General features: G+C 38.3%; 1 protein-coding gene across 9 annotated transcripts in view; it reads right to left on the bottom strand.

Moving 5' to 3' along the window:
• Nucleotides 1–17,307, bottom strand: part of FNDC3B (fibronectin type III domain containing 3B) — a 319,350-nt gene that overhangs the window by 135,312 nt on the left and 166,731 nt on the right. For all 9 annotated transcript variants that reach the window (XM_024563559.3, XM_053918082.2, XM_024563540.4 and 6 more), the window contains 2 exons: nt 8,581–8,821; nt 4,976–5,260 (listed from right to left, as the gene is read on the bottom strand). In XM_024563559.3, the coding sequence (XP_024419327.2) occupies nt 4,976–5,260; nt 8,581–8,821 (526 nt within the window). The remainder of the gene's footprint in view (nt 1–4,975; nt 5,261–8,580; nt 8,822–17,307) is intronic.

Here is a 17,307-nt window from a genome sequence, read left to right as displayed (position 1 = left end):
AGCAAGTAAGAAAGCCCAAATCTGATACCAAAGCCCCAACTGTTCTCCACCCACATCACACCATTAACTCCAGGTATCCAGGTAGTTAGTACAAGGAAACAGGCATCCTCCACTTTTCTGGGGCACTGTGGTTGTGTGTCCTGCCTAGGCTGTTTTCCTGAAGGTAATCGTAAATGAAAGGAGGAGCTGGCTACAAAGTTCTATCCTTGAGCAATGAAGCAATTTGTTCTAGAAGAGGAAATGGTACAATAACTACATGTTCAAATAGAAGGCCTGTTCTGGAAAACAAAGCAATTAAGAGCACAGGATTCATTCCACAAATATTTACTGAGTAGCTACTATCTACCAGGCATAGTTCTAGGAGGTGGGTAGAAGGAGTGGTTAGTTAAACTAAGTTCCTACATCATATTGGGTACAATGTCGTGAACAACACTTTCCATAACCACCCTTAATATTAGACAGTAGTTCTCTTGGCTGACCATCACACCCAAAGGAGAACTGATAATAAATAGACAGGTAAATTAATTAATTAATAAATAAAAAGTTTTAAAGAAACAAAAAACCAAAAACCATGAAGCCAGACCTGGCAAAGAGATTCTGATTTGAGGAGGTCTGAAATGAGGTTGAAGAATCTGTATGTTTTTGAAGTTCCACCAGTGTTTCTGAAGCACAGTTAAGAGAGAAGTAGGATGCAACAGTACTTAATCTAACTCCATCTTTTCAATGTATCTATTTTTCCAAATTAACCAAGTTATTTGCTTCTTTATGTGTACTTAGTTTTATCACAGGACCAATTACAAATTTAAAGTTTGCCCCCTTTCTGTTAACGTTTGTCCTTTGTAAGTGGTAAAAAGGTAACTAACTCAACTAGATTCCCTCAAAAGCTGGGGAAGTCTGCAGTGAAAAGATTGGCCTCTGGAAATGTGGGCATCTTAACCTAAGTAGAATGTAGAAAATACCATAAGCCACATGTCATGGTTAAGTATGTATCTTATTCTTGGGCAAACCACATATGAATGGAAACAGATCAATCACACTAGTATTAACTACAGTTTAATATTAATCATATGGTGTCATACACTTGAGAATTACGCGTTTTCTAGGTCTAGAAGTCAGCTGCCATAAATTCAAGCACAAGATACTTTGGGAGAATGTTCCCACTTACAAGAAGGCAGGAAAAAAAGCCATCTGGGACCTTTACAGCCAATGACCACACTCTAAGGCAGACAAGAATGAAACATGGTCTGGACCGGTGGGGCTCAGTTGGTTGGGCACAGTCCCACAAGGCAAAAGGTCTCTGGTTCGATCCCCTGTCAGAGCACGTGTCTGGGTTGCAGGTTCGGCCCCCTGACTGGGAATGTACAAGAGGCAACTGATCGATGCTTCTCTCCCTCTCTTTCTCTCTTCCTTCCCTTCCCTCTAAAAATAAATTTAGAAAATAGTTTTTTGTTTTTTTTAAAAAAGACTAATACATGAACAATATAATGGACTACATGAATAAGAGGTGCCTTTTTTCACCTACTCTACCCGATTCACACTTCCCTCTTTGTTTTGACAACCAGAAGGCTCAAAGCTCCTATGTGGCCTACACAAGCAATTCTGCAGGATTCTTTTATGGACAAACTTACTAATGTCTTCATCTGCTTTGTCCTCAGTTTCCTCAGGTATTTATTTAATAGACTATTTTTTTAGAGCAGCTTTAGGTTCACAGCAAAATTGGACAGAAGGTACAGAGCATGCTCTTATATGCCCTGTCCCCAAATATGCACCACTTGCCCCACCTACCAAAATCCCACACCAGAGTGGTACATTTGTTACAACTGATGAACCTACACTGACACGTCACCCTCACCCAAAGTCCGTAATTTACGGTGGGGTATACACAGTCCTTGTTGGTGTGCATTCTGTGGGTCTTCACACATGTATAATGACCGGCATCTGCCGTTATAGTCTCACACAGAGTAGTTATACAGACCTACAACTCATCAGTGCTCTGTCTTGTCACCTCTCCTTTCTTCCTACCCCCTAGCAACTATGAATCTGTTCACTGTCTCTACAGATTTTTTTAAAAGTTATTTTTTCAATTATAGCTGATATACAATATTATATTCATTTCAGGTGTATAACAGACATCTACATAACTAACTAAGTAGTCACCCCAGCATGTCTAGCACCCACCTGACACCATACATGGTCATTACATTAGTATTGATTATATTCCCTATGCTATACTTTACATCCCTGTAAATGTTTTTACCAATATGGAAGCAACCAAAGTGTCCATCAATAGATGAGTGGATAAAGAAGATGTGGTATAATACGGAATGGAATATTAGTCATAAAAAGAATGAAATCTTGCCATTTGAATGGACCTAGAGGGTATTATGCTAAGTGAAATCAGTCAGACAGAGTAAGACAAGTATCATATGATTTCATTTATAGGTAGAATCTAAAACACTGTCCACAGTTTTGCCTTTTCCTATCATATAGTTGGAATCATACAGTATGTAGACTTTTGAGTTTGGCTTGTTTCAGTTAGTAACATGCATTTAAGGTGCCTCCATGTCTTTTCATGACTTGATAGCCCAGGTTTTTTTAGCACTCCATTGTCTGGATGTGCCACAGCTCATTTATCCATTCACTTACTGAGGGACATCTTGGTTGCTTCCAAGTTTTATCCATTATGAATAAAGCTGCTGTAAACATTAATGTGTGCAGATTTCTGTCAGGACATAAGTTTTCAGTGCATTTGGGTAAATGGATACTTATTTTTGTATCTAACATATAAACCCTTCAGATTCCTATGGCAATGGGCTAGCAGACACAAAATAATGCTCCGTCCAACTGTGTATCTCATGGCTAAGCCACATGGACAGTAGCACTTTGAATGAATCTTATGAGGCAAATAACGTGATGAGCATAGGAGCAATAGACCAAGTTCAAAGTAAAGATGAAATAAAAATATTTTCCAGCTCTTTTCATTGTGAAACACACACTCCCAGAAGCCCACAGCACAAGTGATGTCACTGTTACCAACACAATGACATGTTTTCCACACAATAGCAAGGAGCTTAAGGTACTCAAAATGATTACACTGTCATAACACACAGAATGCCAAACTGCTTGTAAACATATAAATGTTAGCGAACATTTTAGCGCAGATTTCAATGCAAATCTATTTCCTCTCTTACAACTTTGAGAATATTAAAGTATAGAGGAGCTTACACAGTTAGGCATATATGTTACGGATTAACTAAATATACAAGGAAGGTATTTACTTTTGCCACAGTTAATCCTTAACTACAATAATTTTATGCACTTAACATCATTCCCACTTGATTTTATTTTCTCTTCTTTATTATCTCTTTGCCACTCAAAAGTTTATTTTATCTGCCTCTATGTGTATCTATGTTATCTTCTTTAAATCTTGGTGCTAGGCAGGACAAAAATTATTAAAGAATATATCAAGTAATCAAGGTAGTTCAAACTCAAAAGGTCTCTGAAGATAGCTTATACATTCTTTTTTTTCTTTTCTATGGACTAAAATTCTCCTTAGGAAAACTTATTTCTAATTTTTTGTGTGATTTTTATTACATGTCCAAGGTTAAAAATTATAACATTGTTAGTAATATAATTTCAAACTTAGAAATGACAGTATCATTTGACTAAGAATTATTCTTTATGGCCAAGATAGCACTTTGCCTTAAGAGCTGTTTAAAACCCTCTTGAACCTTAGGTCTCTGTTACATACTTGTTTGTGTTTTACTTAATACGTATAAGAATAATGCTTGATGATAATTATAAGAATGATTCATAAAACTTTGAAAATTAAGAAAAGAATAAAGAGCAAAATTAAAAGAACATATCATACATTTCATTCAGAGAAATTACTGTTCACTTTTCACTGTTATCTTACTGTTCCTGTTTTTTATGCTACAATTCATTTTTCTAAACAAGATGGGGACCAATGTTGATGCCGTCTGGTTTTACCTCGTTTTCCTCTGCTCTGTCAGAGGCCCATCTTCCCTGCACAATCCTACACAAACCCTGTCGTTTTCATTCACACACAGATTCTACCTGGTTATGGTACAATAAGGAAGGGGTCTATTTAACGAGTGTTATAATCAGTTCTTCTCTAGTCTTTTATTATTGTTGACGTCTTTGTTTATTTACATCTGTAAACTCACCTACCTTATCCAAATGTTACCTTTGTTGGCTTCATTTAAGTCGGTCCACTATTTGTGCCTATACAAAAAGACTATTTGCAACTCCTGCGGCATCAAAACAGGTTTTCTCTAAATCTGACCTAAAAACTTCATTTTAAAACACATATATCTTCTTTCACAAATTAACTGATCTACAGCCACAAGATAAATCTGCAAAAACACACATGCCCTTTTCAGTGGATGTCTCTCTCTAGTATGTGGTGACCCTAATTCTTCCATCTCATTCTTGCCTATGAATAGTTCATTCACGATACCAAAGGTGGCATTAAACAGTAACTGATGTCTGAATCCAAAGAGAAATGTACGCCTGTTACACAATGATAAATTTCAGTACAGCACGAAATTACATCTCGTTTTACGATGTATAATTATTTTGAGATTTAAACTAGCCCTATACATCTCAGAAAGATTGTTTTACTTTGGATCTCCTCCACATCTGTTTACTTAGAGTGAAACAAATGAAATAGTTGCTAACTTTATAAAAACACTTTCAGATACTTGTTACTGAAATTAAAGAAAATTTTACCTGGCATATGTAACCAAAAAATAGTATTTCTGCCATGAACTGTTAATAAAAAAGAGATGATGCTACATTCTGTCCCTACTAAGAAAGAGATCAGAGGTCTACCAAGTCCCACCCAGTAGAAAGACCAGCCGCGTGAAGTAACTTTCTTATGTAAAAGATGTTTCTTTCCAGATGACCCTGTCCTGACAATTCAGTGCTCAGGGCACACGTGTCTGCACGTTACCTTGCAAGTCTGAATCATTTGCCTTTGGACTGCTTCTCGCCCGACGCTCAGTTTTCTTAATCCCTGGCCCGCCGCCAGTGCTGCCTCCTCCACCTCCACCGCCACTGTGGCCTTTCCCGTAGCCGTTGTACACGGTCGTGCAGTTGCTTTTGTAGATGGACGAGGGTGGGCTGTTGAGGCGATTCTGGCGGTCAATCTGGCGGTCTTTCAGTTTTTTGTGTGGAGGCTTGCTGTACTGGTCTTCTCGGGTAATGTAGCTGGACATCCCATAGAGTGGTATAATTTCTAAAGTGGACGATTATGACAAATGAAAGCTCAGTCTACATTTTCAATAATAAATTATTAAATGCTTAAATGATCTGACTACTAATGAAAAAAATTTAAAATGTTATGAAATATAGTATAAAAATATTTTTAACACAGTGATATACATGTTTCACATGCTTAAAATGTTTCCATTTGTTTCAAATCTATCAGGGAATAAATAACCATTAAAAACCATACTGTGTGTTCAGGAATGTTCCAGAAATTATTATACTGAGAAGGAAAAATTACTGTTCAAAAAAAATTCATACTCTGATTGAATTAATGTTTGATTTTTGCCTGTCAAAATGTTGCAATATACAAAGTTAGAACAAACAAGTTAAAATGTCCCTAATGTATACTTAGAATCAAGATATTTAAAAGTATAGTTATTCTTGTAGACAGAACAGCATTTCTATTGGAAAGTATATAATAGCAACCAGAATATAAGGAGTTATGTGTGGCATCTTAAAATACTCAACATTTGAACAAATCTTACTAACATGATAAGAGGAGAAATTTCCTTTAAAAAGAATCAAAGCTCACAGATCCAGGGGAAATATTCAAGAAGAAACTATGGGGGTAAACATAAGCCATCCCTTCAACCTGGCACCAAACATAATATGCAGGGGTCTCAAACTTTGGTGCTGGAGAAATCAGGAGGCAAGCAAACTGACTAGCACAATGTCACCTGGCTTCACAGTGCATATTTTTAAGTGGCTCAAAAGAAAATGGGGGCCTGAAAACTAATCTCATGATTTGGGGGAAGGCAGGAGGAGATTAGTTTAAATTCAAACCAATTAAAAATATATTCAGACATTATTAAAAATGCAATACAGAATACAGATTGGGTTCTTAGATGTTTCTAAGGAAACAGGGCCCCACACGCACAGGGTGACCATAGAAATTATCACCCTACCCCGAATACTTCTGAGAATGAAAAGAGGACACTCAATCATTTCTCTGAATAAGCGACCTAAACTACTACTGTCTTAGGCATACCAGCACTAGATACCATAACAACTGATGTTTCAACTGTTCAATGGTAAAGCTCCACTTTTCATTCTTTTTCTGTTCACAAGACTTAAGCAAGATCTTTAAAAAGAAAATCTTCACAAGATAAGCAACTTGTACCAGAGAAAAGGCATATGACCAAATAATTATGTTCAAATATGCAAAAAGGATAACAAATATTTTATATGTCACAGTGCATTACACTTGAGATTTAAAATATATAAATATTCACCATGGACACTAATATAATATTTTAAGTCATAACAAGAAATTTTTAAGCTCTTGTAGTTTGGGAAATTATACATTTAAATTTCAGGTATGCACAATGAGAACTAAAGTAAGAATATATATATTCTATATACTATATATGGCTTTTATTATTTTATTACTATTTTCTATGGCTTTTATATATATAAAAAATACATAGCCCTGGCTGGAGAAGCTCAGTGGATTCAGTGCGGGCCTGAAAAGCAACAAGTCGTGGGTTCGATTCCCAGTCAGGGCACATGCCTGTTTTGTGAGCCAGGCCCCTAGTAGGGTGGGTGCACACAAAAGGCAACCACACATTGATGTTTCTCTCCCTCTCTTTCTTCTTCCTTTCCCCTTTCTCTAAAAATAAATAAAATCTTAAAAAATATATATAAGTATATATATATGGCTTTTTTATCAATTCAAAGGAATTTTTTTTACTGCTTTCTTTAATTTGCAATCAATGAAGGCACTGTTATTTTTACATTGTTGATCTGTGCTATTTAATGAAATTACACCAAAATACCATATGAAATGAATGCAAAACATTTATTTTGCTTAATTCTAACGAGGATTTAAATCATGCTGTGGTCTAAAATTGCTAAGTGCATCATTTACAAAATATTAACTATCTGGCATCCTACTAACAAGCCAGGTCACTCTTCAGCAAGCAGTGCGTCAGCAGGCAAAGCTTTTCATGACGTCATTAAGCTCAGACCTCACCAGAAAACTCTGACAAATACTCAATAATGTACCTCCTGTCAAAGCACTGGATACTTTCTTAAAAGTACAGTTAATTAACTGGATCCTTTCCAGTTTTTATCCAAATGTTTTCATGGAATATGAAACTCCTCAAATATTCTGCGGTATTCTGTCACTATTAATAGGAAGTTATTAATACCTCTATGAAATCAAAGTATTAATTTCATATTTTGCTATCATTTCTTCACACTCCGTCACGATAGCACCTGATTCTTTGAATTATACTAAATATCTTTGTAACTACTAAAAAAAAATAACCAATCAAATTCTATTCTTAAGTTACAACAGGAAATTTCATTTAAAATACTCATCTCAAATTTTTGTTTTGTTAATACGAAAAAAATTACAATGTGAGATGAACATACAGAAAAAAAAATATATATATATATAAAATTGATAAGAGTAAGTGAGGTGCTAATTGCTCCAAAACTCTATGGTGTAACAGGTATTTCTCATATAATTTATCTGAACCAACATAAATATTTGAAGTAACACAGTATTTCATATTCCGTCTCAAGAAATTCACTTTGCAAAGTCCCAAAGATTAAAAACTAATTTTTACCCTCACTTATCTGGTCTCTTTGTACCCATTTTGATAGGAAAGGGCTTCAGCTTCTACCAACACCAAAGCCAGAACTAAAAAGACATAATATTGGTATCTCTAGACTCTTTCTCATTTCAGGGTGAGTATCTGCCTAACAAACAGTGAAGTTTGGCTGCACTGATGGCTGAGTAACTGTTGAACTAAAAATGGGCCGGGAGGACCAGACCAACAGTGAGTTCTGGCAAGACTGCAACACAGAGCACCCGGGAGACTCGGAGGTTACTGAGACCTCCCAATCTTCTAGCACTGGAAAGGGAGCCTAAAACCCTCCGTGATTTCCCTTCTACTGCGAGACCACACGCATGTCGAAGAAATGATGCGCTGCAGTGGCCTGAGGCCACCGTCACACAAAAATACGTTAACAGGACATGGAAACATAAAATAGATCACTGACTCTTTTAAATAACTGGGTATTCAGTTGCTCTTTGTGGGGCAGGATAGGGAAGCAGAGTTTGGAAATTATAAAGAGAGAAAGAGCTACAACCCATGAAGTAATTTTTGCAAGACACAAGTGAGGACAAAGGAAGCTGGGCATTCCCCACGAGCTTTATACACCAGATACACTGTCTCCTACCATCAGTACAGAAGAAACAAAGGCCGCTCTGGCGCTCTGAAGCTACATAAGTGTTGCAATCAGTTTCAACAGCTGTCAGTGCCACCACAACCTACTCACCTTGCTCACCGTATAATGTAGGGGGAAGATGATGCTGAGGAAAAAACTGAGGCGGCATATCTCCAGGTCCGGAAACAGGTGGGTAATAAGCCGTGTGTGAGTTATGAATAAAATGTGGGTGAGTCAAGTAGGGGGGTAGGTGATGGGTTGGAGACATGGCTGAGGGGTAACTTGGGGGGTAACACTCAGGAGACTGGGGTGTGACCACCACCCGGCGGACCCCAGTATTGTCTTCAAGCACCTAAAGAAAATAGCAAAAAGAAAGAGCGTAGTATGTATTATTAGCCAATATCTTTTGAATATATACAGTAATTAATTACTTCCCCCTTAGTTTTAATTTTCTGTCCTTCATAGCAGAAAAAAATTAGTACATGTTCAATTCTGGTTCCATAATTCAACCAGTTAAATGAGTTTTAGAAGTAATAACATTTAAGCATTATAAGTTATGAAATTTTCATCAGCCACCTAATTCTGATTATACAAAACTTCTGGAATGATGAACAGCTTGATAATCAATCTTCTTTGTCTCATAAAATTTTCACAGTTGATGTCTTCTTCTAAGATTTCAAAAAGTCTTGGAAGAAGACTCCTGACAACTCCATCTAAGACAAGTGAATTGAATGCGCGCTTAAGTTGATTTTAGGAATGTCTTAAAATATAAGTAACAGTGGTTTTCCAGCAAGAAGAGACTTTCCAGGTTGCATAAGCGTGCTGTGCCGGGCTGAGCTTCCTGCCGACACCGGAGCCCACTCCTGCGTTAGCACACACTGCTCCATCCTCGTGAAGGCTCTCGTGGGGAAATGGGCACACTGACTTCCAGGATCCATAAGAGCACCACAAGGTCATTTAATCTGGGACCAAGGATGGAAAGGAAACGAGGGGATTCTGACCAATGAAAACCTTGAGCAACCCCAAATCAAGCTGGACACCTGTGCTCACATCCTGCTGATGTGAATGAGCGTGGTGAAGGGAGACACAATGGGGCAGGACCTGCTGGAGCAGTGAACAGGCATCAACATCCGATCCGTACTGTCTTCGAATGCTTTTAATTTACCCAGGAAGATAGTTAACTAAAGCACTATAACACCAACATTTATGGCCTCTGTGGCCAACTTCATGCTACCTGATTTAAGAGCAAACAATCTTTTTAAGACACAAGATCAGAAATAACTACTATTACAGATACCATAGTCAAAGGGAAAGCTGTGCAATCCAGAGACGAAGAGCCCTGCATGACAGAACTGGGAGGGCTTCAGGAACCTCAAAGATTTGGGAGGGCTGGGACAGCTGATACAACGGCCCCTGAGGCAGAGCCTTGCAGGAAGGGGGCAAGAAGGGCCTAAGAGTAAACTTGGAAGCCAGGACAAGGCTGCCAGAGAGACCAGTTGGGCTAACCAAGTATTTAAGAAAATCAGGCACACACAAGGTAGGAAGTTTTGTTTTTAAAAACAAACAAACAAACCCGACACTGAAAACTAAACTTGTAATTGAAATGCATATCTTATTATACCCCAGGAAGTTGATTACAGGCCAAAATAAAATGACTTAATGGTATCTAAAACATTCTAATAAAATTATACTGAACTTTGTTTTTTAAAATATTGCCTGATACAAAATGGCGAGTTTATCAATGTTATTCTGTACTTTAGTGTACAAGATAAGTTTGGTTTGAATTAATAGCCATTAGTCTTCATATTAAGAAAATCTTTATGTATATTAATGAACCAATTAACAAGTACCAGAATTAACTATGTTAATAGTTCATTAATAAAGCAAGATTAACTCCTTAAAATTAAGATTCTGAGTCATACTCCCTACTAAAGCTCAAAACATATCTTTTTATGTATTCATTAATAATGTAACTTCTTCAGGACCTCAGCAAGCTAATCACATTAACCTCATTTATGAATGCGTAACTGCCAATTTGCAGGTGTATGCGAAATGGTGCTTAAGTCGTGACACTGACAATTCTAATGCATGCACTAATACTTAACATCAAAGCAGACCTTCTACAAATGTATTTAGTAGCACACTTTGTACGAATACGAACTTTTCTTACCATCTAATACAAACATGCATCATTCTACAGTGTCTTCTCTTTCCCTACTCTGCCACTGGCTATTAAGAAAAAAGTAAGGCATATTCCAGATATTGCTCTTTCACGAAACATTAATTCAATCCTGTGCTAGACACTGGAAGGTCCACAGAGGAAAGTATTTGTTTTCTAGACACAACCTTCATTCTTTCAGTCACTGTAAAACTTCCCATGGTTAAAACTGGCCACACGAACTTGACCAATACAGTAAATCAAGAGCAGGGCTCTCACTAAATACGAAGAACAACTCTTTGGGTTTGTAAATGAGGGTAATTATAATGAAATGGAATTATTTTAATCATTTTCTCATGTAATTTCTGACATTAAAATCAAGTATTTTTTTAAATGTAGGCAAAAAGCACTAACAGATAAAAATGTTAAGGAAGGGAAAGGAAGAAAAATAAAATATAAAGAGCTGAAAACATCTTTTAACTTAGATATCTTTTGAGAATAAGTATTTCCACTACTTAAAAAATAAATCTTTCCTGGCTGGTGTGGTGGATTGAGCACCAGCCTGCAAATCAAAGGGTGGCTGGTTCAATTCCCATTCAGGGCACATGCCTGGGTTGCAGGCCAGGCCCCCAGTGGGAGGCATGCAAGAGGCAACCACACATTGATGTTTCTCTCCCTCTTTTTCTCCCTTCCTTATCCTCTCTAAAAATAAATAAATCTTTTTAAAAAAAAGTGTAAAGTATAAATTACCCTTCACCAAAAAAAAAAAGCTTTCCAGTTAGAAAATTAAGTAGCTTTCTGAAACCACAAATTGCCTACATACATGAAAATTGTCGAACAGCCCCATTTTAATTATCTTAAATTATTCTGTGGTATTTGTGAAAGACATCTATTTACATATACAAAAACCAAAAATATGTGTTAGGCATTTTGTTCATTGTTCTTCTACAACACAAATAAAAATAACTACTTTGTTTATTGTTATTCCATAACAAGTATTACAACATATTTAATTACCAAATTTTTGATCTATGCCTAAAGAAATTATGGCCATGTTCCTACAAGAACAAGTAAGTCTGAAGAGCAATAATGATGCACAAAATAACACACAATTCAGGAAATGGGAGCAATAACATTCTTTGTTTTTAAAAAAGTATGGTTCATAAAGAAATATGACTATTGCAGAATTATTTAGAAATCAGAAAGAGTTCAGTCCAAAATCCTCAGGCGATAAAATGTGCCTTCAATCTTCACAAACAACCATGGAAAAGGCAGATTCATTTCCTTTTGGGATGAATGAAATCGTGACAATATCCAGAGACACACAAATCGCCTGCATTCAATTCACCAATCATTTTCCGACACATACTATGAAGTAAGCACTGGATAGTCAATGGTGAAGAAAAAAACAGATGCTAAACAGTAAGATTTATCGACATAGTCTAAGAATAATATAAAGTGAAAAATGAGGCTAAGTCTTAGTAAGTGCTGTTCAGAAATCAGAACAAAGCATTGTTTTTTCAGGAATTAAAACAAAGTGTTCTTCATCAAGACTTTTTTTCCAGCTCCGTGACTCAGCGGAATGGTCCTCACACATCTTCTCCAGGGCACAGCCCCTTGGAAAAGATCATTGTGTGCTAGGTTCTTAAGCTGCCACCTGTTATGGGCTGAATTATGTGCTTCCTTCCCCCAACCAATTTACATATTGAAATCCTAACCCCCAGTATCTCAGCATGTGACTGATTTTTAAGGTATGTAATTACAGTAAAATGTGCTCATACGGGTGGGTCCTGAGCCAATAGGAATGATATCCTTATAAGGTGTGAAAACTAGGATACAGACATGCAGAAAGAAGACCATGTGAAGACACCAAAGGGAGATGACCGTCTACAAGCCAAGGAGAGGGGTCTTAGAATAAACCTCACGTGTAACTTCCAGAATTGTGAGGAATTAATTCTGTTGTTTAAGCCACCCAGGCTGGAGGCACTTTGTTACAGCAGCCCTACAAATACACCACCTAGCAGGGCCTCCTGAGTTTCCTCTAAGTTCTACTAGCAGCCTTGTCGGCTTGAAAAGAAACCCTCTATACAAAGTAGTGCATTTATCCTCCATGAGCAAACACCCAGGCACCTTCCTCAGCCTAAGGAAGCAAGTAAGCCTGATGGAAGCTAGTTTGATTCTTTGTTATGTCTTTTATTCTGCTCCATAAGTGTCTACTGGGAAACTTCTGTATGCCTAATATTCTTGCTATCTGTGGCCTAGACACAGGATGAGAGGCTAGAGAATAGGGCACAGAAACACCCGTGCAAATAAGACAAACATTCTCCAATACAAGCAGGGAGAGTGTTTGTCTTATTTGCATAAGTGTTTTTAGAACTAAGAGAACCCTTAAAACAAAATTAAAAAAAAAACCCCAACAACTTAGAAGCAACAACAAGAGGGAGCAGCATGGGGCACAGATGAGAAAAAACAGCCAGTGCCAGCTGCTGGACGTGGGTTATGTCATTTATCTACTGGAATTAGATACCAGCGTCCCTGCTGGACGTGAAGGAAACCAAGGCACAGCACTGTTCAAATGTACTAGTGCAGTCACAGAACCGGATTGTCCTTCTGGTCTGTAGTCCAAAGTTTTCGGTAGGTGGAGAATTATACACAAGTTAGGTGTGCTAAGAAAGAAATATATTAACAATGAACAGCGAGAAATAGGATGGCTGGCTTATTAAGAGATGTGAAAGGATTCAAAAGACCACCGGTAATTACTGAGCACCTGCTGCTTTCCTTTAACACCCTCTCCTGAACTAAGGCAACACACTAACGTGTGTTAAGGCCCTGGACAGTAACTGACACACAACAGAAAGACCTTACCTAGTGATTACTACCATTAATATTAGCACCTCACTAAACCCCCGACAGCCCAGCAGCCCCTGTGAGGCACACACAGCTCTCTCCGATTTGGAGATAAGAGGAATAAAGCTCAGGGATGCTCAGCTAACTCACCTGGAATCAGGGGCTGAAGGGGGCAATTTTGAGTTCAAGAATTAAAATGTATCTCTTAAAAACACTTACAGTTTGAGTGTCTTTTCTCGGAGCTGAGAGAGAAGGAAGCTAGTTCTCCTTACTGAACTGAAATACACCACAGGAATTTTAATAAACTCCTCAGTTCCTAAAGCTCTGTTCTTCCACTTCTGGGCAGTAAGTGACAAGAATCAAAAGAAGAGCTTAAAAGGCAGAAGGCAACAGAAACATTTTTAAAGGCTGCCTCAGAGGGCCAGGATGAGCCAGGAAGGGGATGGAGCAGACTGCATGGGGACACAGGAACCTGTGTGTGTGTAGGTGGTGTGCAAGGCCTGGCGGCCAGCCGGGGGGGTGGGGGGGGGAGGTGGAGTGGGAGTGGGTGTGTGTCAAGGAACGCTGAGTGAGCTGCCTGCACACAGAAAACTGGGACCAAATGAGTTTGTGGAAGTCAGGCTCAAGTTCATTTCCTGACTGTTGTGAACATACTGGAAGAGGGCTCCCAGGCCATTCTGATAGGAAGAAATCTCAGCGAAAAGCTGGGCAATACAAACCGCTGCGTGGACAGAGGGGTGGGCAGGCAGTCTCACCCTGCCCCTGCCCCTGTACCTGTGTCCTGCAGCGTGAACCTGGTCTCTGTCTCTCCCACACAACGGCAGGTCCCTCAAGTGCACCTGGACACACCGGAGACTTCCAATAAATGCTGGCTAAGCGGACAAATGAATGAAAAAGCACCCCCACCCCAAAGGGCTTAGCTGCTTATATTTGATGTCTACCAACAGCTATTAACACATTCGTTATCAAAATTTCCTCCCATAACTCAGGTAAATATCTGACATTCTCTTCTAAAATATGTGCTAAGTATTTTGCTTATTGTCTTTCCAAAACACAAACTGTAACATATTTAATTACCAAATTCAGTTTTGATCTATGCTACATGGCCAAAGGAGCTGGTCCTTAACCTAGAGGGTTTATTATCTCAGGATATTAATGACAATGAAATACTGGGAAAAGCAAGTGTGATTTCATCAGTGTCAGTCACTGCAGACAGGAAGAGAAGTGGCACGGAGAGACATGTTTTGTCTTTTCAACCACAGGTGTCATTATGAAATTTGAAAGGACAAAAAAGTCAGGAGATTTGGATATAACTTCTCACTTGACTGGTGTTCTTGTGTGCCACACATGTATTGGGGAAGATTAGATAGGATTTTTGATCTTCAAATGTGGTTCTTTTTGATATTTAGGTTGGTGAAATACGATAAAATATGATACTTAGCTGACCTATTAAGTTACTTAATTGCTCCTGAAGTTTTTCCACGTAGAATTTAGGACTATGATGTTACCTATGGCAGAGGATCTTCTGAGTATTATGCAAGGTAAGTAAGTTCTGTGCCAAGCATTTCAGAAACTAGTAAGCAATATACAAATCACAGGAGTTGTTATTGTTACGACTTTAATAGCTACACCAAATTTATTCCCTTGCCACCTGCCTTCAGCACCTGCCCAGTGCTGTATTTCTGCTCAGAGAAGGGGCCGACTGACTGTCAGCAGTGTCTTCAGAAGCTCAGCTCTGTCTAAACAGGGGCCTCTCCCTTCCCATGGGACCCTCAAGTCGGGGTACCTGGCGTACAGTGAGAGAGCTGGAGCCAGCGGAGGACCTAACCTTGGTTCCACAGTGTGTAAACTGTGTCACTTAACCTTGCCAGGCTTCCTTCTTAATTTGGAAGGTCTTCACAAAAAATGTCCCCTCAAATGTGGCATTACTGCATTACTGAAGTAAGTTGCATTAAAGAGATACACCACACAGGACATACTTGTTTCCGTCACCCTCTCCGAACCTCAGTGGTTTTAGTTGTAAATAATGGAGGAGTCACCTGGAAAAAGCCAGGTATGTCAAGTAAAGTACTAAAAGTTCTTTTATTTATATATGCCGTCGTTGGGCTCATTTTTCCAGATAATAGATTTAAGTAAGTGTGAGTAGTTTGGCTTGTTTCCATTGTAGATAAAAGTGTTGGCACATACAAAGCAAACAGTGGGGGTATCTCCTTATCCTGGTCACATCCTGAGCAAACCTATCAGTAAGAATCAGGCCCAGAAGTCCCGAAGCCAAGTCCCTATCGACACCTCACTTGTGACTCCCTATATGGCGCCCTGGTTCAGGTTTGTTATCGGGATCTAATCATTCCCCCTTCAGTTTATACCTCAGTCATGGCCTGGAGTCAGCATCTGGGTTAAAAATTAAGCATCAATAGAAAATTTAAGATGTTTAGACATAAATGAGTGTGTAGGTAAAATGCTTGAGGAGCTTTTGTTTAGTCATGAATCACCTTATTATTTAAAGCCTAAGGGTTGGTTGCCTATACAGCAGATGAACTGGTTGACTACTAAGCCATTGCAAGAACTGTTTGACAAAATAATCGGAATTTTCAAAAACACTTAAAAAAACAAACCCTGGGGATGGCATCTGTTATCAATCCGTAACTACTCTGCAGGGCAATCCTGTGTGTTACACAAAGGGCTTTCAGAAACCTAGAAACGTCACCAAAAATGTCTTTTTCCATTTGGCAGGTTGTTCTTGATCCTATCTATGAATTTATATTTTAATTTAAAAATGCTTCACCAGCCTGCCAATGGATTCCACAGCCCCAGAAAGGATTAGGAATCCATGCTAATGATACTCATATCATATTTCTATCACATACCAAAGTAAGTTTGTAAGCCTGACGGGTTCCAAAGAGTATGTAAAGTATAAAGTCTACTTAACTTCATCAAGTTTTCTACCCAATAGGTTAGGGAAAGATGTTTTTCTAAGAAAAGTTGCTAGATATGACAAATATGTTACTAAATTAGAAAGACAGACTATACCAACTGTGCAATAAAATCAAATATAATGTGCATAATTTAAGCCTAACTAATGATTCAGAAATCATTTCTAGATGTGATACTGCCTCAATATTATTATTATAAAGAACTATCATTTTTCCGTAGAAGTGAAGAATAGCATTCTAGTCAATAGAATGCCAAATACCAAAGGAATATACCACACAATTTTTGTAAAGACTGCTTATGGAAACTTAATTTATATCCTCACTTGGTGTCTTTTTTAAGGAACAGTATATACAGTAAAGGAGAATCATCTAATTTTAGATCAGAAAAGAACCTCAGCATCTTCCAACCCTTTCCTTCCCCTTCCTTCCTCCACAAGGTAACAATGATGCCAGCCAGACAGGGCCTGTTATATGCTGAGCACCTTTCAAGAAACTAGAGACCAGTGACGAACAGGAGAATAGGGTCCCTGACCTTGAGGAACTTGATGCTAAAAGGGAGGAAGACCAACAATGATCAAGTGAGCAAACAAGTAAAATGTTCAAGTAAATAACTTAAAAATATTCCAAAAAATCACACAGGGAGTTGGACACAGAACTCCACCTGGGTCCATGCTTCCTCCAGTGAATCCTGTGTTCTACTAAACCACAATGCCAGGCTCTCAGAAACAAAGGAAAGAAATTGAAGAGCAAACACAGACCAGGGAGATCGAGAGAAGGCTCAGAAAGAGGAAACTTGCACTGACGGGGGAGGTACACCCTGGGTACATTCTTTAATTTAGCAATGCCAACCCATTCCTTGGGCACAAAGGCCAGAAATAAAAAATAAACTTGCTAAAAAAC

Source organism: Desmodus rotundus, chromosome 2, assembly GCF_022682495.2.
Source record: "Desmodus rotundus isolate HL8 chromosome 2, HLdesRot8A.1, whole genome shotgun sequence".
In the NCBI taxonomy this organism is placed as follows: Eukaryota; Metazoa; Chordata; class Mammalia; order Chiroptera; family Phyllostomidae; genus Desmodus; species Desmodus rotundus.
Note: the sequence above shows the minus strand (reverse complement) of the source record. Positions and strands in the feature narration are given on the sequence as shown.